Source organism: Myotis brandtii, unplaced genomic scaffold (assembly GCF_000412655.1).
Source record: "Myotis brandtii unplaced genomic scaffold, ASM41265v1 scaffold441, whole genome shotgun sequence".
NCBI lineage: Eukaryota > Metazoa > Chordata > Mammalia > Chiroptera > Vespertilionidae > Myotis > Myotis brandtii.
In genome coordinates, this window is record NW_005366873.1 from 2,997,745 (window position 1) to 3,011,156 (window position 13,412).

Genomic DNA, 13,412 nt, shown 5'->3' on the forward strand with positions numbered 1-13,412 from the left:
AATCTATAAAGGGGTCTCTTTAGGCCTCTGGCTGAAAATGAGCTTGCATATGCAGACGGCAAGCTCTCCTGAGGTCTTGCAGAGAACAGGCATTGGGGAGCTATGGAGAAAAGGGTGATTCCGGAGGTCACCCGAAGCAGGGAGACAGAATTCTGACCAAAGGGTAGAGCAGTCATTGAATGCTCCAGTCATCAAATGGATCCTGAGAAAGGCCCGTCAAAAGCAGAACTGCGCTAGACACGTCTTTTTTTTTTATTTTTTTTTTATTGCTAAAAGTATTACAAAGGGTATTACATATGTGTCCTTTCCCCCCCGCCCCCCACCCTTGACAATCCCCTGGCCTCCCGGAACACAGACGTCGCTGAGCTCAGGAGGCAGACGTGCAGCTTGGCCCTGCTGAGCTGGATGGCATTGAGCAGGGTGATGGGAAGAAGGCAGCCACCCAGAGAAAGAGCTTCAGAAATCTATAAAGGGGTCTCTTTAGGCCTCTGGCTGAAAATGAGCTTGCATATGCAGACGGCAAGCTCTCCTGAGGTCTTGCAGAGAACAGGCATTGGGGAGCTATGGAGAAAAGGGTGATTCCGGAGGTCACCCGAAGCAGGGAGACAGAATTCTGACCAAAGGGTAGAGCAGTCATTGAATGCTCCAGTCATCAAATGGATCCTGAGAAAGACCCATCAAAGCAGAACTGCACTAGACACGTCTTAACATCGCTGAACAATAGCCTTGAAAGGATCGATCTGGTCTGTTCGGAAATCATCTGTTTTCCCAAATAAAGCTCCGCAGTCTCCAAAGCATGCACTGTCAGCAGAGGTGCTAGCATGCCCATGGAGGCAAAATCTGGTTCTTGGGAGGATGGAGAATCTTACATTTTACACAGATGTGTGGTCCTCCAAAGGGCCACTGCACATGAGCAGACATAGACATGCAGACATACAGAATATCTGTGATAGTAACATTTCATGGGGGAGGGGAAGGAAGGGAAATTATTTTTAAAAAGTCTAAAAATGTTCCTTAGAAGTGTAATGTAATAATGGAAAAAGATTGAGATGCACTGCTCTAAAGGAAAATGACAGCCCTAGCTGGTTTGGCTCAGTGGATAGAGCATCAGCCTGCGGACTGAAGAGTCCCAAGTTTGACTCTGCTCAAGGGCACATTCCTGGGTTGCGGGCTCGATCTCCAGTGTGGGGCATGCAGGAGACAGTCGATCAATGATTCTCTCTCATCACTGATGTTTCTATCTCTCTCTCCCTCTCCCTGCCTCTGTGAAATCAATAAAAATATTTTTTTTTACAGGGGCATGTACCTGGGTTGCGGGCACATCCCCAGTAGGGGGTGTGCAGGAGGCAGCTGATCGATGTTTCTCTCTCATCGATGTTTCTAGCTCTCTATCCCTACCCCTTCCTCTCTGTAAAAAATCAGTGAAGTATGTATTTAAATATATATATATATATTTTAGAAAAAGGAAAATGACAAAATCTACGCTTTAACAACACATGATCCACAATACTGAGCACAGGATAATCAAATTACTAGACATGTGAGGAAGCAATGGAACAGAATAGAAATCCTGGGAGTTGACCTAGATTTCATCCAGCAGGCAATGAAGACTCTGTGGACAGTGGGACATATTAAGATCAGTGTGTGAGAATTCTGAAACGCTGAAGAGGGTGGTTTAAGTGGGAGAGGAACAAAAGGAGGAGAGGCTACTACAGCATCCAGACTGAGGAACATGAAGGTTGCCAGCAGTGGAGGTGGGACAGGAGACAGCTAAGTGGCAGAATGGTTAATTCGCAATAACCAACTAGATGTGCAAGGTGATGGAGAGGGGAAAATCAAAACGAGGACTCGGAAGTGACGAGTACTTGTCAAATTGAAGTGTTTGTGTTGAATGGATTCTGGGAGAAGTATCCAGCAAATACTAAGAAATAGGCATCTCAGAGGTCTGAGTTAGAAATGCAGTGAGTAAGTGAGTGAGAAGCAGCCTGAAGAACCCAGGGAAGGCTAGGGCCATCTTAACTATTTTTAAGTGAACAGATCAACAGTGTTAAATGTATTCACATCGTTGAGCAACCAATCTCTAAAAGTTTTCCTTTTGTAAAACTGAAACTCTATACCCATTACGCAGTAACTGCCCATTTCCCCCCACAGTCTTGCTGACTTTTGCAACTTCCACATTCTTGGCTAATCCTCTGAAGTCATGGATGAACCTCTTGAGTGTCCTCTTCACACCTTGGTGACATCACCCTGAACCCAGGAGGGCATCTTGGGTGAGGGGTGGGGGTGGGGGAAACTGAGTCATTGGTCGTCCATGATTTCTTATTGCTCCTGCAGGACACTGGCAGTGTGTGCTTACTGATATGCTGGAAGGCCCGGGTTCTCATTGCACCAATCACAAAGGATTTCTGTCTGCAGCCGACGACACTCCTACCAAGGCTATGAACCTGTCCTCTATGGCCTTGAGGCCCGGCACTGACTTGGCTTACTTACCGGTGCAAGTCCTTCCAGGCATCTGTTTCCAGAATAGGGAGGTTTCGTCCATGTTGAAGATTTGCTCTGGCAGGTAATTTCCCTCCACAGTCAGCTTAGCTAGAGTTGCCAAAAATCCTTCAACTGCCTTCTCACCAGCACCTGCTGACTCAGCACTCACTTTCACGTTACGTAATGAGTAACAGCTCTTGAACTGTGTAAACCGCCCAGAGTAGCAGTAAACTCATCATCACAGCCAGGTCCAGCCTCATCATTCAACACTGCAAACAAACTTTCCGCTTTGGCCGTGACGGTCCTGGTGCTGAGAGGGACACGCTGCTGTCTGGTCCTCCCTCCAGGGCATTAGAAGTTTCCCCATGTCTGACACAGGCCCTTCTCTAATTTTGGTTAAGTCTCATTGCCTTCAATGAAGCAGATGCTTTAATAGCTCCTGTCACTTTGTTCTGTTCTGAGAGATCGTAGCACTGGTGGCACTGGGAATGCCTGACGAGAGCAATAGCCACCACTGATTTTCTACCTTCATCGTCCTTACTCACTTTAATTTTGACTTCAATCAGTCCACAGGGCCTCTTACTGGCAACATTAGCAATGGGTTTTGTATGGTTAGGGGCACGATGAATGAAACAACATGAGATTAAATCAAGCACAAGAGAATATGATGTAACCAGGAGATATGTAGTAAACATGGGATGTATGAGGCTGTTTCGAGCATAGAACAGCACAGTTTCACAGCAACCTTTTTTTAATGTAAGTACAAAGAGTACACTCTAAAATTATAATAAAAAATACACTATAGTATATGCCTAAACCCGTAACATAGTCAGTTGTTGTCATTATCAAGCATTCCGGACCGTAACTTATATACAATATACTTTTATATGACTGACAGTGCAGTACATTTTTAAAAATATCACCACAAACACGAGAGCAAGGCATTGAGTGGGGACATTATGACACCATTATTACAACAGCATTAGGCAATAGAATATTTTCAGCTTGATTACAATCTTAAGGGACTACCATTGTATATGACTAAACATCATTAGGCGACACATGGTTATATAATTTCAGGACATTTATGAGTCTCTTAAGTCCATCTGTGAATATTGCAAACTTTGTAAGGCCTGAAATTTGGTTTCAAAATTCTAATAAATGGTAAATACCAGGGAATACTATCCAAACTCAAAGGACCACCTAGTTTGGATATGTCTGTGCGTCATGAATCCAGTATCCCTTGAATTCCATCATTAGCTAGCTCTGTGAACATTTTTAGGTCCAGGGTCACAAACAATGAAAGGCATTGCTTGTCTTTTGCACAACCTCCTGAAGACGACACACTTAATGCTGAGTGAGGCGAGGCATGTGAAGGAAATGTCAGAAGACATAAATAAAAATTCAGTATAAAGATCAGTAAATATGACAAGGATGGGATTTGACTCACAAAATCTGTTTCAAGTTTTCCCATTTCTTGCTTGTAGCTTCTCATTCTGTTGCTGTACATTCCTCGACTTTGGGGTGGTATCTCTCGGACTTCCAAATCCATCTGCTCAAGCTGACAGGGTGAGAGCAAAACGTCATTGAAACCATATGCTTACTCTTTATTTGACCAGATGTTTAGAGCGGAAAGGATTTCATTTCCATTCTTCACTTTACAGTTGAGGAACCAGGTCCAGGGAGTTACCCGCCTGGGATCAAATAATATTGGGACTACGTTTGTGCTTAATTTTTGATTAGGTGAACAAATAGTTAGAGTGCTTGCCAAGTGAGACATAGAGCACCAAAGTACTTACTTTCTCAGGAATTTCTATTAAAACACATGCATTAATCCAAACATCCTTAATAATAATGATTTTAATATGCTTGAAGTATCCCATCATTCAGTCCAACCTGGTCAGGTGTTTTGACCCCAAACCACCAGGACTATGGGAAATAAATCAAACCATTATTTCCAACCTTAAGCACACAGTGTCTGCCCAGCCTCAGTCATTTGGTAAAAATTCTTCCAGAAAGTCTTTTCTGATTAGGAAAATCACATACCAACCAACATGTGATCTCAACCTGCAGCTTCACTTCTTACACTTTATTACCATGTTGATTTGGAGTTAAATGGATACAGTAAAATGTTAAATTATACAAAGCTCACTGAAATCACAGCAGGGCACTTTTTAACAACCTGTCATCATATAACACTTCAAATACAACACATGAGAATCTAATGGGAGGCAGTACAGAAATATTATGATGGTTAAGAAGACAGGCTTTTAAGTCAGATGCCTGCATTCACACTCATTTAGGACCACAATGCAGTAACAAGTTAAATCATACTTGCAATATCTGGCTTTTAAAATTGGGATACAATATTTTTTCCCCCTGTGAATGTATTTATATTAAAAAAAAATAGTGGATGACTTAGAGCGCTGGGTTTAGCATATACTAGTATAGATACAAATTCTTAATCTACCACTTATTGGGTGTGGACCTCAGACCAGCTACTTAATCTTTCTAAGCCTCAGTATTCCCATCTATAAAATGGGGGGAGGTGCGTAATCACAGTGTTGAAAATCACTCCTCCATGGTTTTCTCAGACTCCTTGTAAGTCTTGCTGGGCATGCCAAGAATGCAAGGCCCTAACCACTCTTTTCCCTGGACATTTCTCAAGGTAGTATTTGCAGGGAGCAATGCTGGGAGAGGAACTTCTGGGACAGAGGGAAGGCTTGCTTACAGGCTGCTGTAAAGCAGTATGCTTCCCAGGCTCCATGTTCCTCTCCTGTAAGACATCCTACTGTATGTGTGGGCATACATCTGGGCCACCTCTGCCACTCCTGTGGGAATTGGGCTCAGGGAACTCATACAAGGATGCTCAAACTCTGGCAGCTGCTTTCGCTGTGAGTGATAAAAGTCTTTTGTCTCTGACCTCAGAACCTAATGTCTTCTATTAGCATCCATGAAATTGTGGCAAGCTCGCTTATTAGTGAGCAAGTAGGAAAAAATCTCAGATCCTTAACAGTTTTTGACAAATAGCACTTGTCTCCCAGAGTTTTTATAAAAATTAATATTATTAATATTATAAAACAAGTAATATGCTTATCCCAGTGTCTGGTACCCAGTATGCCTTTAACAAGCATTGGCTAGCGACAGCTATTATAAAATGTATTATTAAGGAATAAAAATTAGAGCTGGATATTTAATGAATCACCTTTATTAAGAAAAACAAAATCCCAAGGAACTATTAAATTCTCTTCAATTTGAAAATGAATGAATTTTAAATTATAAAATGCTAATTAGCCATTTTACATTTCTGAAATAAAACAGGCTAGTGAAAGGCATCAGCTTAAATGACTCTGATCGTGTGTTAAAATATATTACCGAGTCTGTACATACCAGTTCTTTTGCTTCTTCAAGCTGTTTCTCCACATTTGCAACCATCTGTTTCTTCTCATCTGAAACAGACAATAATATCAGAAAATTGCTAAGAAAATACATAAATTTAATATTTAAAAACTTCTATTTTTCTATACCTTTTTCCTTTCTGATCAGTCAAACTGAGAATTACCATACCAGGCAACTGGCCATATCATTCTTTGGTGGGTTAGAAACCACTCTAAAGCCACTAATTCTAGGCTATCTAGAAATACATAATCTTATGGAGTACCTAGTGATTAAGGGATGCCATAACAGTTTAAAAAGAAACCAAAAATTACTTTGTTCTTTAGAAGAGACTGTGTCAACAATAGCAGTTTTAGTGGTGGCATGAAGAATCTGCAAACTCTTCACTATAATGAATTGGGAATAACTGATTTACAGATACAATTTAAAAGTCACAGGCAAAAGCAATTCCTAAAACTGGACAAGATCTTAACAATCCCCAGTGTGGGGTGTGCAGGACGCAGCCAATCAATGATTCTCTCTCAGCATTGATGTTTCTATCTTTCTGTCCCTCTCCCCCTGAAATCAATAAAACAAACAAAGATATATATAAATAATAAAAATGAAAAATAAAATAAAAAACTGCACTTCAGTTAACACTAAAATTGGGTGTAACGGAGGAAATATTTGAAGTTAGGGCTACTGATTCCAAACCCAAAGTCACTAACTACTCACTGATTATGGAATATTGGGTAAGAACAGTCTGTACTCTCAAAAATGGAGATGAAAAATGCCCACTGCATTATCTTTAGTTTAAACAAGCTGATACAAGTGAAATTCCTTTTAAACTGTGAAGTGCTAAGTCTCTGTATGTGGTTTATTCAAACTCTACCAAAACCAAGTTATAACGGAACTGGAATCCCCTTTTTCGGGAGAGACACATCCTGGCAGGTATTTTCAGAAAATGCCCCCCACCTCACCCCCATTCGAAACCATTTGTTCTGAGACAGCACTTACGTTTTGTGCTAACCAAATTTATTGAACATGTATCGTTTTTGTCTGCCTAGCACCCTTCTTTTCTCAGGCAATAACCCCCACTCTTTTTAAAAAATATATATTTTATTGATTTTTTACAGAGAGGAAGGGAGAGGGATAGAGAGTTAGAAACATTGATGGGAGAGAAACATCGATCAGCTGCCTCCTGCACATTCCCTACTGGGGATGTGCCTGCAACCAAGGTACATGCCCTTGACCGGAATTGAACCTGGGACCTTTTAGTCCGCAGGCTGACGCTCTATCCACTGAGCCAAACCGGCTAGGGTAACCCCCACTCTTTTGAGGCTCTCCTCCACCACACAGGTCAGTGGGAGATGCTGTCTCTTCCTATGACCCTGCCTCTTCAGTCACAGTGACTTGGCAAAAGATGGGCTCCTCATCCTAGCTAGACCAATCCTAGTAGCTCAATCCAAGCCGACCAAGCAAAGTGCTGGAGCCGTGGGGAAGTCTTTTCCTCTCCCTTGGTAGAGTTACGAGAACAGGCATTTAGAAGCTGTTGGCATCCACTGGCCTAGCTACAAAGAGCAAGCATCAATGGTTGAAAATGAAGCCTACCTTTATAAAGAAACAAAGCTGAGAGGTAGACAGATAGGACAGAGGGGACAGACAGACAGACAGACACAAATGGATTAGACAGAGTTAGTTAATTAGTTTCTGGTTGCAGATAATTCTGAAATAGATTTTGCTTGACTTTTTAAGGTTAAGTTCCTTGAACAAACAAGTTTCTTTTTCTTTATTTAAAGTTAGGTTTCTGTGACAAGGAACCCAATGATTACTGACTGACTCATACAACAGACTAGAAAAGTTGTGAAGCTTGAGATGGGTATAACACCTACTAGCTAAATAGCCCTTCAGAAGGACAGCCAACACCAAGTGGGGAGAGAGTAGCTGTCACATAGATTTTATGCATGCACTCCAGCCCATGCCACGGACCTCCAGGACTAACAGACACCAGTATTTCTCATTAACAAAGGAAAACAAAACAAGCAGCCCCCGCCCCCCTCGACCTCTAGTCTCCTTTGCTAACATCTCTCTCCTTCCAGCTACATTCACATTTCCCTCCCTCCTCCCCCATTCCTCCCTGTAATCCCACCCACACCCCACCATTCTACTGAGATGACTCTCACAAGACTAATGACCTTTGTTTGCCCAAACTAATGGACATTCCTTGGTTCTATTTTTATTTAATCTTGTGGCATCTGCCATTATGCTCCTCCCATCCTGTCACTTTCTCCTCTCCTGGCCTCAGTGACACCCTGACTCTGTGACTCTCCTGCTCACTTCTATCTCTGCGTCCTCTGCTGGGCACCCTCTTCCTCAGCCCATCCTCTAACCACCGGTGTTCCTCAGAGTCTAGTCCTTGCTTTCCACCCACCCCCCACCCCATGACTATCATCTATGCCCTTGGCAATTTCATCTGCTCCCAATTATTTACTATCTCATTATCTATTTGTGATGCTAAGTCTTTATCATTAATCCTGATATATTTGCAGGACGCCATACCTTTAATGTCAATGCCTATGCCCATCTCCACTGTGATTACCTGGCAAATTGCTATTCAACACTCTATTCAGAAATCAGTACCTCTAGGAAGCCTTTCCTAACCCAACAAAGTTAACCACTTTCAGTTACATAAAACACCTAAACTTTTACCTAATCTTAGTGATTTCTCTCTCACCTCTACCGGTCTGATTTACCTTTTACCTTGGAGGCTCTCGGAAGACAGGAAGTGTGTCTTAATCATCTTTATAGTCCTACAATCCAGCACTGAGTCTGGCATATAATCAGTTCTTAAACAATGATATTAAATTCAATAAATAATGTAGGCCAGCCCGGCCAGTGTGGGTCAGTGGTTGAGGGTCGACCTATGAACCAGGAGGTCACAGTTCGACCCCTGGTCAGCCGGTTCGATCCCCACTGTAGGGTGTGCAGGAGGCAGTCAATTGATGATTCTCTCTCATCACTGATGCTTCTGTCTCTCTCACCCTCTCCCTTCCTATCTGAAATCAATAAAAACATGTTTAACCATTTGTACACCATAAGCATCTATAGATGCAAGCAGCAGAAATTTTTAAATTCAAAATACTGTGGCAGTTAACTGGTTAAAAAAAATTTATGGCTTCTTCCATACATAGCTATGTCTGATCTCCAAGACTCCAGGGCTTAGCATAACTAATCAGCTAGACTTGAGCATCTCCTCCCGGAAGGGACACTGTCTGGCCCCACCACTCCACTGACTCCCTCCTTAATAGCCAGTTAAAACCCAATTCCAATTTCATATCCTAAAGCCCCTGATCAGTCGTCTCCTTTCAAGTGTAGGTGTTCATCCAGAAAGATTCATCTCACTCTAGTCTAGGCAGAGACAGGAAGCAAGAATTGAGGCCCAAGGTTCCTTTAAAAGTCCAATTAATATAACAAAGTCTGGGGAGCTGAGTCCTGCCAGCTTTTGCCTTCAGCAGTAGCAATAACATCCATCACTAATGGCTAATTCAGGTATTTTCTATAAAGGAAAAAATGTGCTAGTACGTCACATGTTTTATTTCATCTGATTTTTACAACATTGTAACTTTGAAACTAATACCTCCTTCTTCCCCAGTTTTACAGATGGAGGAAGCAGGCTTAGAAAGACCAAGCAATTTGCCCATTTGCCAATTTACATCTGGTCAGTAGCAGAACTGGGACTCTAAACAGATCTGATGCCATGTGTGACTCTTAACCAATTTGCCATAATACCTTTCTTGGTCTTTCTGATTTACAGCCACAAAGTGAATGGTGAGGTATGCAACTAACTGCAAGAGAACATTTTATTAGGTCCTTCAGGCCTGTTGTAATGGAACCTCCACACCTATATAGGGTCCCTCTAAGAATTCATCACCAGAGGGAAAAGAACTCTACAGTTAGTATTAGTAATGGTTTCCACTTATCCATTTCCCTGGCTTTACCACAGAACACTAATCATTAAAATCAAATTTCAAATACAGTGTCATAGAGCATTGCCTAAGAACGGACTGATCCATCTCGTTATACCAATTTATAAAGTTAGTTAAGATTCAAACACTTTAGTGTAAGAGCAAAGTCTTTTTATTGTTGAAAACATATCACAGAGCAATCAAATTTGTTTTAAAATAAAGTTTTAAAATATTTAGTCTTTTCTATTCTCTTTGGAAGTAACATGTTAATACATTGTACATGCACAGCAGAGTGGATTTAATTGCCACCAGTCCTACTCACTCTACTTCAATTTAAATACTAAGTTAATATGTTGAAGAATGAACTGCTTTGACCAAAAAGTTTGCTCCAACTTTTAACCTTCTTAACTGAAGTAAATTATAGTTCCTCTCCTCTGGGTCAACCACCAATGATGCCCAGAGAAAGAGAGTATAGTTACTTTTAATCATACTGTTTTGCCATATTAATTTCAGTTAGTTCATAGACATATATCTGAAATTCATTACTACCTAGATATACTTTCATTTTTTCTATTTATCAATTAGAAACAGATTATGAAGTGAGCAAGCACAAGTAATTATTAAGAGGGGAACCACTGTATTTTTAGGAATAACTAGCATTCAATTATTCAAGTCAGCAAGCATTCTTCCAGTGCCAGACATACAGTCTCCTTTCAATTCCAATATATCTGCTGAGTTTGGGCCTCACATTATTTGAGAGCTAAGGAGAGTCAAGGCTTTATTTTTAAGATACTTAATCCCAATGTTTCCTTCTGTGTGGTAAGAATGGTTACATTAAAATTTAAAGACAAGAAAAAATAAATTCTTGGAAATAGTTTTTACAACTTTGAACTCAGGGATGACTTTATTACTTTATAACACAGCTTCCCAGTACAAAAGCAATTCTCCCAAACAACAACAACAACAAAGTGTTTCTACTGCTAAAACTATTACAATTTAAAATGAGCAAAAATCTAACTGAAACCACAAATCCTCACATTCTGAGGCTCTGGGACTGATGTCAAAGGAAGGAATCTCCAACAGCAAAGACAACAAAAATCAAGATGATCTTGGGCAGTGGAGAAAAGCAGAACTGAAGAGAAGAGGCGAGGTGATGTATCATGAAGTGGTGAGGCCATCAGCCACTTTCTCCACAAAAATTTCTGAGGCAGCAAAGCTTGGTAGTATATGCTACCTTGGGTCTCTCCTCTTGTTCCCTCACTTGGACTCAAAAACCTCTTTAGGACATCATCCATCTCCTGCAGAACTAACTGGGACTTCAGGAGATGAGTGGGTATAAGTTCAGAGATCCTGGCTTCAAGCAAACATCCCTATTAATAGAAATAGGTGGGGGGAAGAAAAACAAGAAAATAAAGGAAAACATTATTTATAAACACATAACTTTGGGGGGGGAGGGGAAGGGAAGAGGAATAACAACTTAGGTCCTAGGGAAATTATTGCTGGCCTCAAGGACTGACTAACAAGGTGAGACAGTGAGGTTGCGCACCAGTTCATATATCAATGAACACTCCTTTTCCTATACTTTACACCCAGAGCTAAGGTAGGACCAAGTCTAGCATCCTAATGATAGTTCAATTTCCCTAAACAACTAAGCCAAAAAGTAACAATCTTATCTGCAAACTATCTCTTCAAATTAAATCTGTATTTAAAGAAAGATAAATCCTAAAACAATGTCTTACAAAAATCACAAAATAGCCCGGCTGGGGTGGCTCAGTGGTTGAGGTTGACCTATGAACTAGGAGGTCACAGTTGATTCCCTGTCAGAGCACATGCCCTGGTTGCAGGCTCCATACCCAGTGTGGGCCGTGAAGGAGGCCGCTGATCAATGATTCTCTCTCATCATTGATATTTCTCTCTCTTTCTCCCTCTCTCTTCCTCTCTGAAATCAAGTTTAAAAAATCACAAAATATCACATTTATATATTTGCTTATTCAAATATCTGATCTCAGCCCCTTCTAAATAAATGCCAATGAATCAAACATACTAGTAACTCCCACTTTCACACAGTTGACAGTCTAGCATAAAAGAAATATGTGCTTAAAAAACAACAAAAAACCCACAACAACACAAAAATAAATACACGTCTGGATAGAAATTGTGGTATTTTAAACGTGAGAGAAATTGTCCTGTACCAAGTTTTTCATAACATTGGCGTATGGTCCCCCCCACCCCAAGAAGGATGAGAAATAATAAATGGAGTTGGGGCTACGAAAAATACAAAAGATAGTAGCAGCTAACACCGAGGAAAGACTTTCCATATGTGAAATAATTTCATCTTCCCAACAACCCTATGAAAGACCTACAATTCTCTCCATTTACCAAGAAGGAAAGTTGAAAGAGGTTAAGAAACTTGCCTAAATGTCAAAACTTCTAAGTAGCAGAGGTGGGATTAGGCACTATGGCTCTTAACCCTGTTTTGCTGCATATAATACTGCCGTCATCACTAACACAACAACGTCAGACCCCTCATCTGCGTACATTCATTCATTCTTTAAAATATATTTTATTGATTTTTTTTACAGGGAGAAGGATAAAGAGTTAGAAACATCGATGAGAGAGGAATATCGATCAGCTGCCTCCTGCACACCTTCTACTGGGGATGTTCCCGCGACCAAGGTACATGCCCTTGACCGGAATCGAACCTGGGACCTTTCAGTCCGCAGGCCAACGCTCTATCCACTGGGCCAAACCGGTCAGGGCTATTCATTCTTTTTGAACACTCTCACATCTCTATATATTACAAACGAAAAACCAACCAACCAAACAAAACAAAAAGTAAGACTCAGAGAAACAGTCCCAAGGGTATGCAAGTAACCGAGCGGCGGAGTCCCGCCTGGAGCCCAGAAGGGCTCTGCCTCCTGCACCCCAGAGCCCAGCTTGGACTGTCAACCACGTTACAAGCTCCGTCGCTGGGGGGGGGGGGGGGGGGCAGCACCACCTCACCCCAGCCTCGCGCCTACGAGGCTCCCTAGTGCAGACGGCGTTCCATCGCCCGCCACCCTCCGCGGGCCATCCCGGCAGGACAGGGCTCTCACCAGGGGGCAGTCGGGGGACCCTGGCAATCTTGCTTGTGATCTCCGCAGTGAGCACCGCGAAGTCCTGCTCGAAGCCTTCGAAGTCGGACGACATGGCGGCTCCGGAGCGACAGGCCAGGCCGGAGCCTAGGTCGGGGCAGGGATAGCGCGGAGCTGGGGAACACGGTATAGGAACCCTAGGACCTGCCCTCGAGACCAGAGCGGAGAACCCGAGACAGCTCCCAGCCCGGCCGCTTCCTGGTTGTCCGTCGCAATCTCAGTCCCCCGGAAACTGGGTTGGTACGCTTTTTAGTTTCCTTTCAGGCTTCAACATGAACACATGCTCTAAGGAAAAGTACTTTAATTAGTGCCTCCAAGAGCCCTCTCAAAATAGTCGTCTTCTAAGGAATCCCTGAAATTTTTTTTTAACCCCTCCACGTTGTGGAAGCGGCTCCAGCTCTCCAAGGTAGAGGTCACAGGAGCTTGCTTCCGGGGGGAAGTTCGAGGCGGCGAACTC

The 13,412-nt window shown here is 42.2% G+C and overlaps 1 protein-coding gene across 8 annotated transcripts in view; it reads right to left on the minus strand.

Moving 5' to 3' along the window:
• Positions 1–13,360, minus strand: part of VTI1A (vesicle transport through interaction with t-SNAREs 1A) — a 315,173-nt gene extending 301,813 nt beyond the window's left edge. For 3 of the 8 annotated variants that reach the window (XR_001363756.1, XM_014546391.1, XM_014546390.1), the window contains exons 1-3: positions 12,917–13,360; positions 5,872–5,930; positions 3,932–4,042 (exon numbers count right to left, since the gene is read on the minus strand). Coding sequence is in view for 6 of the 8 variants with exons in the window: in XM_014546391.1 (XP_014401877.1) it covers positions 3,932–4,042; positions 5,872–5,930; positions 12,917–13,010 (264 nt within the window). In the remaining 2 variants the exon portion in view is untranslated. The remainder of the gene's footprint in view (positions 1–3,931; positions 4,043–5,871; positions 5,931–12,916) is intronic. The other 5 variants (XR_001363757.1, XM_014546392.1, XM_014546393.1 and 2 more) reach the window with 3 other exon arrangements.
• Positions 13,361–13,412: the final 52 nt, after the last annotated feature.